Below are 12,879 nucleotides of genomic sequence, written 5' to 3' on the forward strand. Positions count from 1 at the left end.
ACATCTTACTGCTGCACCATCTTGGATTAGTAAATGAAAGGAATACAATTTGGATCTTATTCTTTGCTTGTTTAATCACTCAATCAATATTTACAATGTGGTGTGTGTGTGTGAAAGAGGGAAACTGTTTGATCTTATAATCCCACTTCCAACTCAATCAGCCATTAGCATTCCCCAGAGGAGGAAAGGATTCCAGTTCTGTTACAGAACAGAACTGTATAGGCTGTCTAATTATGGTGAAATAGGGAATGTGTCTCCCTCTCTTCTGAGGGGAAAAGGCGGTTGATAGTTTCCAAGGATGCCTTCGGAGGAGAAAGAGCGTGTTGTCACGCTGGTTATGTGGTTTTTCCAACTGCCACAACACAACACAGTCTTACTTCTTAAGGGATATGGAGGGCAACAACATGGCTGCCCTTCCCATGCGTGACACATACTGCTCCCTGCCATAATCACACAGTGTAAACCCACAGGCCAGATGGACCAAGCATGAGAATAAGCCCCAATGATATTATTAATGAAGTCCGCTACTGTTCTGTAATGTGACTCTGCTCTCCGGATAATATGCCCAATAGCCTTAAAGCTCAATCAGCACAATCAACATGATGCTCACATGTTACTTCTAGATGGATTCCATGGCTTTGATTTGCATTAATGTACCATCTTCCTATTAAAGCTTTCGTTCCTGGAATCGTTCTTTTGATTTCCAGTTTCTCTCAGAAATACCCCCCTGTGAAGTTCCTTTCGGAGAAGGATTGGAAAAGGATTTTGGTGAGTGTTTCCAAACATGCACACATGCACGAATGCTGAACACACACACAAACACAAACATTCCTCTCTTATTTCAGAGATCCCACTCCTGGACTTAAAGCATGAATCTGTTCCACAGCGCCCTCTCCCCCTCCTCTACTCATCCTTTATTCCTCTCCTTCTTTCTTCCTGCCCTCAGTCAGCCAACCAGCTGACACTTCAACTTTAGGACAGGTCTGTAGTGTCTGTCTGGTTGGTTGGATGCTAGACCCTTATCCAAACACATTACACATCCTCATTGATGGACAACTAGCTGCAACTAGCTTGACGGCACACTGGGGATTGTGCGTACGATTCAAGGCGGGTCTATCCTACTGGAATGGTGCTATACTCTCAAGTAATGCTCCCTCAAGTTAGGTCTCCAAAGTTATTTATTGTATTTTAAGTTAATATTCAACCCTTAGTGAGAAGCAATAAAAAACGAAGCAGTGGAACTGGCTTCGAGATCCAAATGAGAATTTGAGGGCCCTAGATCATGGGCAGTGCAGGCTTCGTGGGCTCTCTTTCTCCCCCCATCACTACCCACCCCATTCCTCTCTCATGGTGTAACCCTCTTTCACTCAGATAACGGGAGGGGCGGGCTTCGTGGGCTCCCACCTGACTGATAAGCTGATGATGGATGGCCACGAGGGGACGGTGGTGGACAACTTCTTCACGAGCCGCAAGAGGAACATGGAGCACTGGATCGGCCACGAGAACTTTGAGCTCATCAACCACGACGTGGCTCTACATCGAGGGTAAGTGGAGACACACACACACACACTTGTGCGCACATGCACACACAACTCGTACAACCACATGCACCCCATGATGTATACAGAACATTCATTCAGAGCACATACAGCTCACAGACAAAGTTGGAGTTGTCCATCATGTTGATGAGGATCTAACAAGAACAAGATATTCCACTATCTGACTACACACCTCTTCATCTTGGAAATGTCCCATGTCAAAATGGTGCTCGATGTCCCTGAAAGACAGTGTCAACACACACACACACACACACACACACACACACACACACACACACACACACACACACACACACACACACACACACACACACACACACACACACACACACACACGTGCCTGCGAGTGTGTTTGTGTATTGTATGTGTATGCCTAAAGCATGGGATCATAACACAGTAAACCATTCTCTACCCTTTCACCATCTGCCTTCCATTTTCACTTCAACTTATTCTGTCAGTGACACCAGTGATCTTGTAACCAGCTTTTCACAGCAGACCATTGTGACCTGAAAGCTCTGTCCGAGCAGGCAACATTTGTTATAGATGTCTTTTTTCATGACCAGATAAAGGTGTTCTGGGAAATATGTCATATTTAGGATGTTATCTGGTCAGATGTGCTTTTTAACCAGATAAATACATATTTTTCTTGTTGCTAAAAATACGTTGATAAATTGTCCTTACGCAACCTAACCAATAAATCTTAACGTCATTGCAACCAGTTTCGGCCACTGTTGTGGGGATGTTGAGAGGGGCCAGAGGGGTTGGAGATGAAAGGCAAGGTGGAGAAGGGAAGGGATGGAATGAAATAATATAGAGTGAGGACAAAGGAGATGAGAGGTAGTATTTAAAAAAATATATATATACAGTACCAGTCAAGTTTGGACACACCTACTCATTCCAGGGGTTTTCTTTATTATAGGGGTTTTCTTTATACTAATAATAGTGAAGACATCAAAACTATGAAGTAACACATATGGAGTCATGTAGCAACCAAAAAAGTGTTAACCGGATCAAAATATATTTGAGATTTTTCAAAATAGCCACCCTTTGCCTTGATGACAGCTTGCACACTCTTGGCATTCTCTCAACCAGCTTCATGAGGTAGTCACCTGGAATACATTTCAATTAACAGTTCTTAATGCATTCGAGCCAATCAGTTGTGACAAGGTACTGGTGGTATACAGAAGATTACCCTATTTGGTAAAATACCAAGTCCATATTATGCCAAGAAAAAAATCAAATAAGCAAAGAGAAACGACAGTCCATCATTACTTTGACTGACCTTCATGTCTTAATCTGGAAAATTTCCAGAACTTTTGTTTCTTAAAGTGCAGTCGCAAAAACCATCAAGTGCTATGATGAAACTGGCTCTCATGAGGACCGCCAAAGGAAAGGAAAACCTCTGCTGCATAGGACAAGTTCATAAAATTGCCAGCCAAATAAATGCTTCACAGAGTTCAAGTAACAGACACATCTCAACATCGACTGTTCAGAGGAGACTACATGAATCAGGCCTTCATGGTCGAATTGCTGCAAAGAAACCACTACTAAAGGACACCAATAAGAAGAGACTTGCTTGGGTCAAGAAACACGAGCAATGGACATTAGACCGGTGGAAATCTGTCCTTTGGTCTGATGAGTTCAAATTTTTGGTTCCAACCACCATGTCTTTGTAAGACGCAGAGTAGGTGAACGGATGCTCTCCGCATGTGTGGTTCCCACCGTCAAGCATGTAGAAGGCGGTGTGATGGTGTGGGGGTGCTTTGCTGGTGACACTGTCAATGATTTATTTTGAATTTAAGGCACACTTAACCAGCATGGCTACCACAGCATTCTTCAGAGATACGCCATCCCATCTGGTTTGAGCTTAATGGGACTATCATTTGTTTTTCAACATGAAAATGACCCAACAGATCTCCAGGCTGGGTAAGGGCTATTTGACGAAGAAGGAGAGTGATGGAGTGCTGCATTAGATGACCTGGCCTCCACAATCACCAACCTCAACCCAAATGAGATGGTTTGGGATGAGTTGGACTGCAGAGTGAAGGAAAAGCAGCCAACAAGTGCTCAGCATATGTGGTAACTCCTGTTGGAAAAGCATCCCAGGTGATGCTGGTTGACAGAATGCCAAGAGTGTGCAAAGCTAAGGCAAACTTTTTTTTGGTAACTACATGATTCAATGTGTTATTGTATAGTTTTTGTCACGCCTTGGTCTTAGTATTTTGTGTTTTCTTTATTTATTTGGTCAGGCCAGAGTGTGACATGGGTTTATTTTGTGGTGTGTTTTTGTATTGGGGTTTTAGTAGGTATTGGGGTTTTAGTAGGTATTGGGATTGTGGCTGAGTAGGGTTGTCTAGGAAACTCTATGGCTGCCTGAGGCGGTTCTCAATCAGAGTCAGGTGATTATCGTTGTCTCTGATTGGGAACCATACTTAGGTAGCTCGGGTTTCACTATGTGTTCGTGGGTAATTGTTCATGTCTCTGTGTGTGTTAGCACAAGATAGACTGTTTAGGTTTTCACGGTTGTTGTTTTGTTCGTTTTTTCTTCATTATTAAGTATGTATCTAACTTACCACGCTGCATTTTGGTCCGAATCTCTTTCAACGGAAGAAAGCCGTAACAGTTTTGGTGTCTTCACTATTATTCTACAATGTAGAAAATAGTAAAAGTAAAGAAAAACCCTTGAATGAGTAGGTGTGTCCAAGCTTTTGACTGGTACTGTATATATTATTTTAGTATTTTATTAGGATCCCCATTAGCTGTTGCGATAGCAGCAGTTACTTTTCCTGGGTTCCTAAAGGTGGGTGAGGGATAGAGAGGTGTGAGTAAGGGATTGGGGGACAGTGAAATTTGACAGAGTTGACAGAGGGGTTGGGGGTTTTGAGCGAGGGCAGAGAGAGGTTTTGGTGTAGGGAACAGTGATAGACACAGTTGACATGGGTACGTCAACTCTCCTGAAAGGCAGAGACCGCAAATCTCAAACAATGTCTCATGTTTGTTTTGGTGGATTATAATGGAAAAACATCTTCGGCCTTTGTCAGGTGACAGACCTCACAGGGATATGGATGTGCGTGTGTGATTTCATCTCTGCATATCCCTGTGAGTGTATAGATCTTGGGAGCTGAAAACATTGAGTGGACATTACCTTTCTATAGTTTTACTTAAAATACTGTGAACTTTCAATAAATTCCCTGTTTTCCCCGAAATCCTGGTTGGAGTATTCCTGGAATCAGGAGGGTATAAGCAGGAAATCCAGGATTTCTGGAAAACCAGGGAATTTATTGAATGTTCCCAGAATTATGCAACCCTAGTTTTAGTAATAAGTTATTCATGAATCATGCTCCTTTGCTTGGATATTCAACTTATTGTATTCTTATCTTATTCAACTTAAGATATGCGTAAACATTCTCTTTCAATGCTGCATGGCCTTCTCTCTCTCATGCTACTTTTCTGTTCAGCCTCCTCTGTGCATACCTCACATCTCCTTGCGTTTGTCTTCATTATACTCAACTCTCAGATGTCGCCATGACACATGACAGCCCAAGTCTCTAGAGAAACTGCTATCCGGGGTATAGGCTACTTTACATGGAATACATTTGTAAGTATTTCATATGATACATCTGTAGAATTTGACACCCTTCAACTCAAATACCAACCTTTTGTCTTGTATCTACCCCATAAAGTAGCTTAATGATCTTACTGTACCTGCTGTATGAACAGATACAGTATCTATATATAGGTATCTTTCTCTCCAGCACCGCAGCTTTCCTCTCATTAAAACCGCCCACGTCTCTGCCCCTTCACTAGTACTCCTGACAATTCTACTTTAAGTAAGTGTGTTTTTTCTGGAGCTTGTTCTAGAAAAGTACTGTGGAAAAATATTAAACCTCATAATGTATATATGTTGTTAATCTGTAGTCTAGGACCCTATAAATGTAAAGTCTTATAACCCCTCCCCTTCTATTAATACAACATAAACATAATTAATTATTAAAATACATAAAATATTTGGTACAGCACCTATCATGACCCCTAGGTAAACACCCACTCACTTCCCAGAGGGGGGGGGGGGGGGGGGGTATGTGTGTGTGAACATGAATGTGTGTGTGTGTTATGATCCTCTGATTCTCTTCAGATTGCCTGAGTATCCTTTAGGATAAAGTCTGCATGCCTTTGAGATTAGGCTGGCCTGGTGGAATCCAAGGCAACATTGTATCTTGTGACTGAAGAATTCCAGTGCAGTACCAGCTGGTCATAACATCCTTCCAGTGCAGTAGCGCCTGGTCATAACATCCTTCCAGTGCGGTAGCAGCTGGTCATAACATCCTTCCAGTGCAGTAGCGCCTGGTCATAACATCCTTCCAGTGCGGTAGCAGCTGGTCATAACATCCTTCCAGTGCAGTAGCGCCTGGTCATAACATCCTTCCAGTGCAGTAGCGCCTGGTCATAACATCCTTCCAGTGCAGTAGCGCCTGGTCATAACATCTTTCCAGTGCGGTAGCAGCTGGTCATAACATCCTTCCAGTGCAGTAGCAGCTGGTCATAACATCCTTCCAGTGCAGTAGCGCCTGGTCATAACATCCTTCCAGTGCAGTAGCGCCTGGTCATAACATCCTTCCAGTGCAGTAGCGCCTGGTCATAACATCCTTCCAGTGCAGTAGCGCCTGGTCATAACATCCTTCCAGTGCAGTAGCGCCTGGTCATAACATCCTTCCAGTGCGGTAGCAGCTGGTCATAACATCCTTCCAGTGCGCTGGTCATAACATCCTTCCAGTGCACTGGTCATAACATTCTTCCAGTGCAGTACCAGCTGGTTATAACATCCTTCCAGTGCAGTAGCAGCTGGTCATAACATCCTTCCAGTGCAGTTGCGCCTGGTCATAACATCCTTCCAGTGCAGTAGCAGCTGGTCATAACATCCTTCCAGTGCAATAGCGCCTGGTCATAACATCCTTCACTAAGATGTTCTTTTCTACTAGAAATCCACCACTGTTATACATTGTGCCTTTCCATTATTATTATCATTATTATCAAATGGCAGCCGTTTTACGGGTGACTAAGCAATGTGCTATTTTTATTTATTTTTTACAAATTATTTTGTACATAATGTATCTGCCACCGTATCTTACGGCAAAAAATAGCTTCCGGTTATCAAGACAGCGATCACTCACCTCGGATTAGACAAAAAATAATATTCAACAAGCAGGACGCACAGGATGTTCTTCAGACACCCGACAAGGCCGAAATCCCCGTCATTGGCAAGAGGGTGCCTCGTAGGGATCGGCCGACGGCGAGTGGGAAATCTGCCCTTACCATCAATATTACTTGCCTGCCAACGTACAATCGTTGGACAATAAATTAGACGAGGTACGGTCAAGATTATCCTACCAACGGGACATCAAAAACTGTAACATCTTATGTTTCACCGAATCGTGGCTGAATGGCGACATGGAAAATATTCAGCTTGAGGGATATACGCTGCACCGGCTAGATAAAACAGCACACTCCGGGAAGACGAGGGGGGGGCAGTCTGTGCATATTTGTAAACAACAGCTGGTGCACGAAATCTAAGGAAGTCTCGCGATTTTGCTCACATGAAGTAGAGTATCTCATCAAATCAAATTTATTTATAAAGCCCTTCTTACATCAGCTGATATCTCAAAGTGCTGTACATGAACTCAGCCTTCTCAACAGCTTTTGACCCCCAAGCCATAAGACTCCTGAACAGGTAATCAATTGGCTACCCGGAAAATATTCATTGTGCCCCACCACCTGCCAACCCCCTCTTTTACGCTGCTACTACTATTTACCACCACAGATGGATGCTGGCACTAAGACCGCACTGAGTTAGCTGTATAAGGAAATAACCAAACTGCTCACCCAGAGGTGGTGCTCGTTGGTGGCCCGGGGACTAATGCAAGGAAACTTAATATCACCATGTTAAATGCGCAACCAGAGTGAAAAAAAATTCTAGATCACCTTTACTCCACACACAGAGACACGTTCATAGCTGGCTGGCTTTATCAATAAGTGCATCGAGGACATTGTCCCCATAGTGTCTGTATGTACATACCCCAACCAGAAGCCATGGATTACAGGTAACATTCAAACTGAGCTAAAGGTTAGAGCTGCCGCTTTCAAGGTGCTGGTCTCTAACCCCGAAGATTATAAGAAATCCCGCTATGCCCTCAGATGAACCATCAAACAGGCAAAGCGCCAATACAGGACTAAGATTAAATCGTACTACACCGGCTCCGATGCTTGTCGGATGTGGCAGGTTCTGCAAACTATTATAGACTACAAAGGGAAGCACAGCCGGGAGCTGCCCAGTGACATGAGTCTACCAGGTGAGCTAAATCACTTCTATGCTCGCTTCGAGGCAAGGAAAACTGACGCATGCATGAGAGCATCAGCTGTTCCAGAAGAATGTGTGATCACGCTCTCCGTAGCCGATGTGAGTAAGACCTTTATACGGGTTAACATTCACAAGGCCGCAGGGCCAGACAGATTACCAGGACGTGTGCTCCGGGCATGTGCTGACCAACTGGCAGGTGTCTTCACTGGCATTTTCAACATGTCCTTGATTGAGTCTGTAATACCAACATGCTTCAAGCAGACCACCATAGTCCCTGTGCCCAAGAGCACTGCCTAAATGACTACACACCCGTAGCACTCACGTCCGTAGCCATGAACTGCTTTGAAAGGCTGGCAATGGCTCACATTAACACCATTATCCCAGAAACCCTAGACCCACCCTAATTTGCATACCACTCAAACAGATCCACAGATGATGCAATCTCTATTGCACTCCACACTTCCCTTTCCCACCTGGACAAAAGGAACACCAATGTCAGAATGCTATTCATTGACTTCAGCTCAGCGTTCAACACCATAGAGCCCTCAAAGCTCATCAATAAGCTAAGGACCCTGGGACTAAACACCTCCCTCTGCAACTGGATCCTGGACTTCCTGATGGGCCGCCCCCAGGTGGTGAGGGTAGGTAGCAACACATCTGCCACGCTGATCCTCAACACTGGAGCCTCTCAGGGGTTCGTGCTCAGTCGCCTCCTGGACTCCCTGTTCACCCACGACTGAATGGCCAGGCACGACTCCAACAGCATCATTAAGTTTGTAGACGACACAACAGTTGTTAGCCTGATCACCGATAACACTGAGACAGCCTATAGGGATGAGGTCAGAGACCTGGCCGGGTGGTGCCAGAATAACAACCTATCCCTCAATGTAATCAAGACAAAGAAGATGATTGTGGACAACAGGTAAAGGAGGACCGAGCACGTCCCCATTCTCATCGACAGGGCTATAGTGGAGCAGGTTGAGAGCTTCAAGTTCCTTGGTGTCCACATCACCAACAAACTAGAATGGTCCAAACACACCAAGACTGTCGTGAAGAGGGCACGACAAAGCCGATTCCCCCTAAACGATTTGGCATGGGTCCTCAGATCCTCAAAAGGTTCTACAGCTGCACAAGGCACTACAGAGGGTAGTGCATACGGCCCAGTACATCACTGGGCCTAAGCTGCCTGCCATCCAGTGTCAGAGGAAGGCCCTAAAAATTGTCAAAGACTCCAGCCACCCCAGTCATAGACTGTTCTCTCTACTACCGCATGGCAAGCAGTACCAGAGTGCCAAGTCTAGGACAAAAGGGCTTCTCAACAGCTTTTGACCCCCAAGCCATAAGACTCCTGAACAGTTCATCAAATGGCTACCCGGACTATTTGCATTGTGTCCCGCCACCCGCCAACCCCCTCTTTTATACTGCTGCTACTCTCTGTTTATCATCTATGCATCGTCACTTCAACTATACCTATATGTACATATTACCTCAATTAGTCCGACTAACCGGTGGCCCGCACATTGACTCTGTACCGGTACCACCTGTATTTAGCCTCGCTCCTGTTAGTTTACTGTTTTATTTTTATTTTGTATTTCCTTACTTATCTATTGTTTAATACCTATTTTTTACTTAAAAATTGCACTGTTGGTTAGGGCTTGTAAGTAAGCTTATCACTGTATACCTGTTGTATTCGGCGCACTTGACAAATACACTTTTATTTTATTATTGTCATTAGCTGATTCTCTCTCTCTATAGGTGTGCGTGGTAGTGCATACATACAGTGGAAGTCTTTTTCAACCACTCCACAAATTTCTTGTTAACAAACTATGGCTTTGGCAAGTTGGTTAGGACATCTACTTTGTGCATGACACAAGTAATTTTTCCAACAATTGTTTCCAACAATTTGGCTTGGCACCTAAAACCTTTTAGGTGCCAAGGCATTTGAGTCAATTGGAGGTGTACTTGTGGATTGCAAGGCCTACCTTCAAACTCAGTGCCTCTTTGCTTGACATCATGGGAAAATCAAAAGAAATCAGCCAAGACCTCGGAAAAATAATTGTAGACCTCCACAAGTCTGGTTCATCCTTGGGAGCATTTTCCAAACGCCTTAAGGTACTACGTTAATCTGTTCAAACAATAGTAAGTATAACCACCGTGGGACCACACAGCTGTCATACCGCTCAGGAAGGAGACGCGTTCTGTCTGTCTGTCTGTCTGTCTGTGTGTGAGTCTGTCTTATCTGTCTGTGTGCCAGCCAACCAGCCAGCCAGCCAGCCAGCCAGCCAGCCAGCCAGCGTCTGACAGGCAAATGTGATTGGCTGATAATTGCTATAATTAATGGGCTGGGCAACGAGGCAGGTATCTCTGACAGTTGGTTGTCACGGATTATGAAAACAGGGGGTAGAAAATGTACATATTACAGGCCTGTTCCCTGTATTTTCCCTCTCCATCTTGCTTCCTCCACATTTCTTCCTCCCTCTCTATTAGGCACCCTCCTCCACAAAGAGCAGACGATCTTCCTCCTCTGTTTGCCTGTGTGCTAGTGGTTGAATTGAGCTCACATTCTCCCATCACACAGCTGAGTAGAGACATGAGATCAGCTCAAGGCCACCAGTTAGCTTACAGGACAAGGGTTGGTGACCCCTTCCACAGAGGTCATCAGATCAAATCAAATTTTATTTGTTACATACACGTGTTTAGCAGATGTTATTGCGGGTGTAGCTAAAAGCTTGTGTTTCTAGCGCCAACAGTGCAGTTATCTCTAACAATACACACAATCTAAAGTATAGGAAGAATATATAAATATTTGGATGAGCAATGTCAGAACGGCATAGACTAAGATACAGTAGAATAGAATATAGTATATACATGAGATGAGTAATGCAAAATATGTAAACATTTTTAATGTGACTAGTGTTCCAATTATTAAAGTGGCCAGTGATTTCAAGTCTATGTATATAGGGCAGCTATTTTTCAGTCTCTCGGTCCCAGCTTTGATGCACCTGTACTGACGTCGCCTTCTGGATAATAGCGGGGTGAACAGGCAGTGGCTCGGGTGGTTGCTGTCCTTGATGATCTTTTTGGCCTTCCTGTGACATCGGGTGCTGAAGGTGTCTTTGAATGCAGGTAGTTTGCCCCCGGTGATGCGTTGGGCAGACCGCACCACCCTCTGGAGAGCCCTGCCATTGTGGGCGGTGCAGTTGCCGTACCAGTCAGTGATACAGCTCGACAGAATGCTCTCAATTGTGCATCTGTAAAAGTTTGTGAGGGTTTTAGGTGCCAAGCCAAATTTCTTCAACCTCCTGAGATTGAAGAAGCCCTGTTGCGCCTTCTTTACCACACGGTCTGTGTGGGTGGACCATTTCAGTTTGTCAGTGATGTGTACGCCGAGGAACTTGAAGCTTTCCACTGCGGTCCCGTCAGTGTGGATAAGGGGGTGCTCCCTCTGCTGTTTCCTGTCTACGATCCGTTTCTTTGATTTGTTGACATTGGGTGAGAGGTTATTTTCCTGGCACCACACTCACAGGGCCCTCACCTCCTCCCTGTAGGCTGTCTCATCATTGTTGGTAATCAGGCCTATTACTGTTGTGTCGTCTGCAAAATTTATGATTTGAGTTGGAGGCGTGTGTGGCCACGCAGTCATGGGTGAACACGGAGTACAGGAGGGGCTGAGCACGCATCCTTGTGGGGCCCCAGTGTTGAGGATCAGCGAAGTGGAGGTGCTGTTGCTTACCTTCACCACCTGGCGGTGGCCCGTCAGGAAGTCCAGGACCCAGTTGCACAGGGTGGGTTCAGACCCAGGGCCTCGAGCTTAATGATGAGCTTGGAGAGTACTATCATGTTGAATGCTGAGTTATTGTCAATGAGTTATTGTCAATGAACAGCATCAATGAACAGCATCTTACATAGGTATTCCTCTTGTCCACATGTGATAGGGCAGTGTACAGTGCGATGGTGATTGCATCGTCTGTGGATCTATTGGGGTGCTAAACAAGTGGGCATAGGTTGTCTGGTAAGGTAGAGGGGATTTATGATCCTTGATTCATCTCTCAAAGCACTTCATGATGACAGAGGTGAGTGCTACGGGGAAATAGTAATTTAGTTCTGTTATCTTTGCTTTCTTGGGTACAGGAACAATGGTGGACATCTTGAAGCATGTGGGGACAACAGACTGGGATAGGGGGAGATTGAATATATCTGTAAACACTCCAGCCAGCTGGTCTGCGCATGAACATGGCTAGGGATGCTGTCTGGCCTGGCAGCCTTGCGAGGGTTAACATGCTCAAATATCTTACTTCGACCACGGAGAAGGAGAACCCAGGTGTCATGTGGGGGTCAACAGAGAGGAGGGGGGGGGTCATACCGTCACCCACGGAAATGGCGTCTGATTGACTCAATGACCCAACATTCTCCTCACATTCCTTCTCAACCCAACATGTGCCGGTTTGCTCTTTCAAGGCGTAAGTGTGACATTTTAAACTGACTGATAAGGTTGCATTCTATTCACTCTGATAGCAAGATCATTAAAGACTAGACTACCAGCATGGGCCCCGCAGGTACAACTGTCAGCTCGTCAATGTGTACAGACAGACAGTAACGTAAAGAAGGGGCACTTTTGAGTAGATAGATTTCTCATTTTTTGTCAATCATCTACACGAAATACTGTAATGTCTAGGTGGAAGATAAGTAATATATATTTTTAAAGACGAATGAAAGATATAACACTAATATACCTGAAGTAGATAAGTATTCACCCCTGAGTCAATACATGTTAGAAACATCTTTGGCATCTTTGGCAGCGTAGCACTCACTTCTGTCATCATGAAGATTATAGCTGTCTTCTTGGGAAAGTCTCAACTGTTTTGTGCAATATTTGGCCATTATTCTTTTCAAAATTCATCAAGCTCTGTCAAGGTGTTGGGGATCATGGCTAGACAGCAATTTTCAAGTCTTGCCATAGATTTT

At 44.7% G+C, this 12,879-nt stretch overlaps 1 protein-coding gene across 1 annotated transcript in view; it reads left to right on the top strand.

Moving 5' to 3' along the window:
- LOC109871183 (UDP-glucuronic acid decarboxylase 1-like) overlaps positions 1-12,879 on the top strand; it is a 120,221-nt gene that overhangs the window by 69,289 nt on the left and 38,053 nt on the right. Inside the window, exons 3-4 of the mRNA XM_031806033.1 lie at positions 708-768; positions 1,372-1,544. Coding sequence (XP_031661893.1) covers positions 708-768; positions 1,372-1,544 — 234 coding nt within the window. The remainder of the gene's footprint in view (positions 1-707; positions 769-1,371; positions 1,545-12,879) is intronic.

The sequence above is a fragment of the Oncorhynchus kisutch genome, linkage group LG26 (genome assembly GCF_002021735.2).
Source record: "Oncorhynchus kisutch isolate 150728-3 linkage group LG26, Okis_V2, whole genome shotgun sequence".
NCBI classification, from domain to species: Eukaryota; Metazoa; Chordata; class Actinopteri; order Salmoniformes; family Salmonidae; genus Oncorhynchus; species Oncorhynchus kisutch.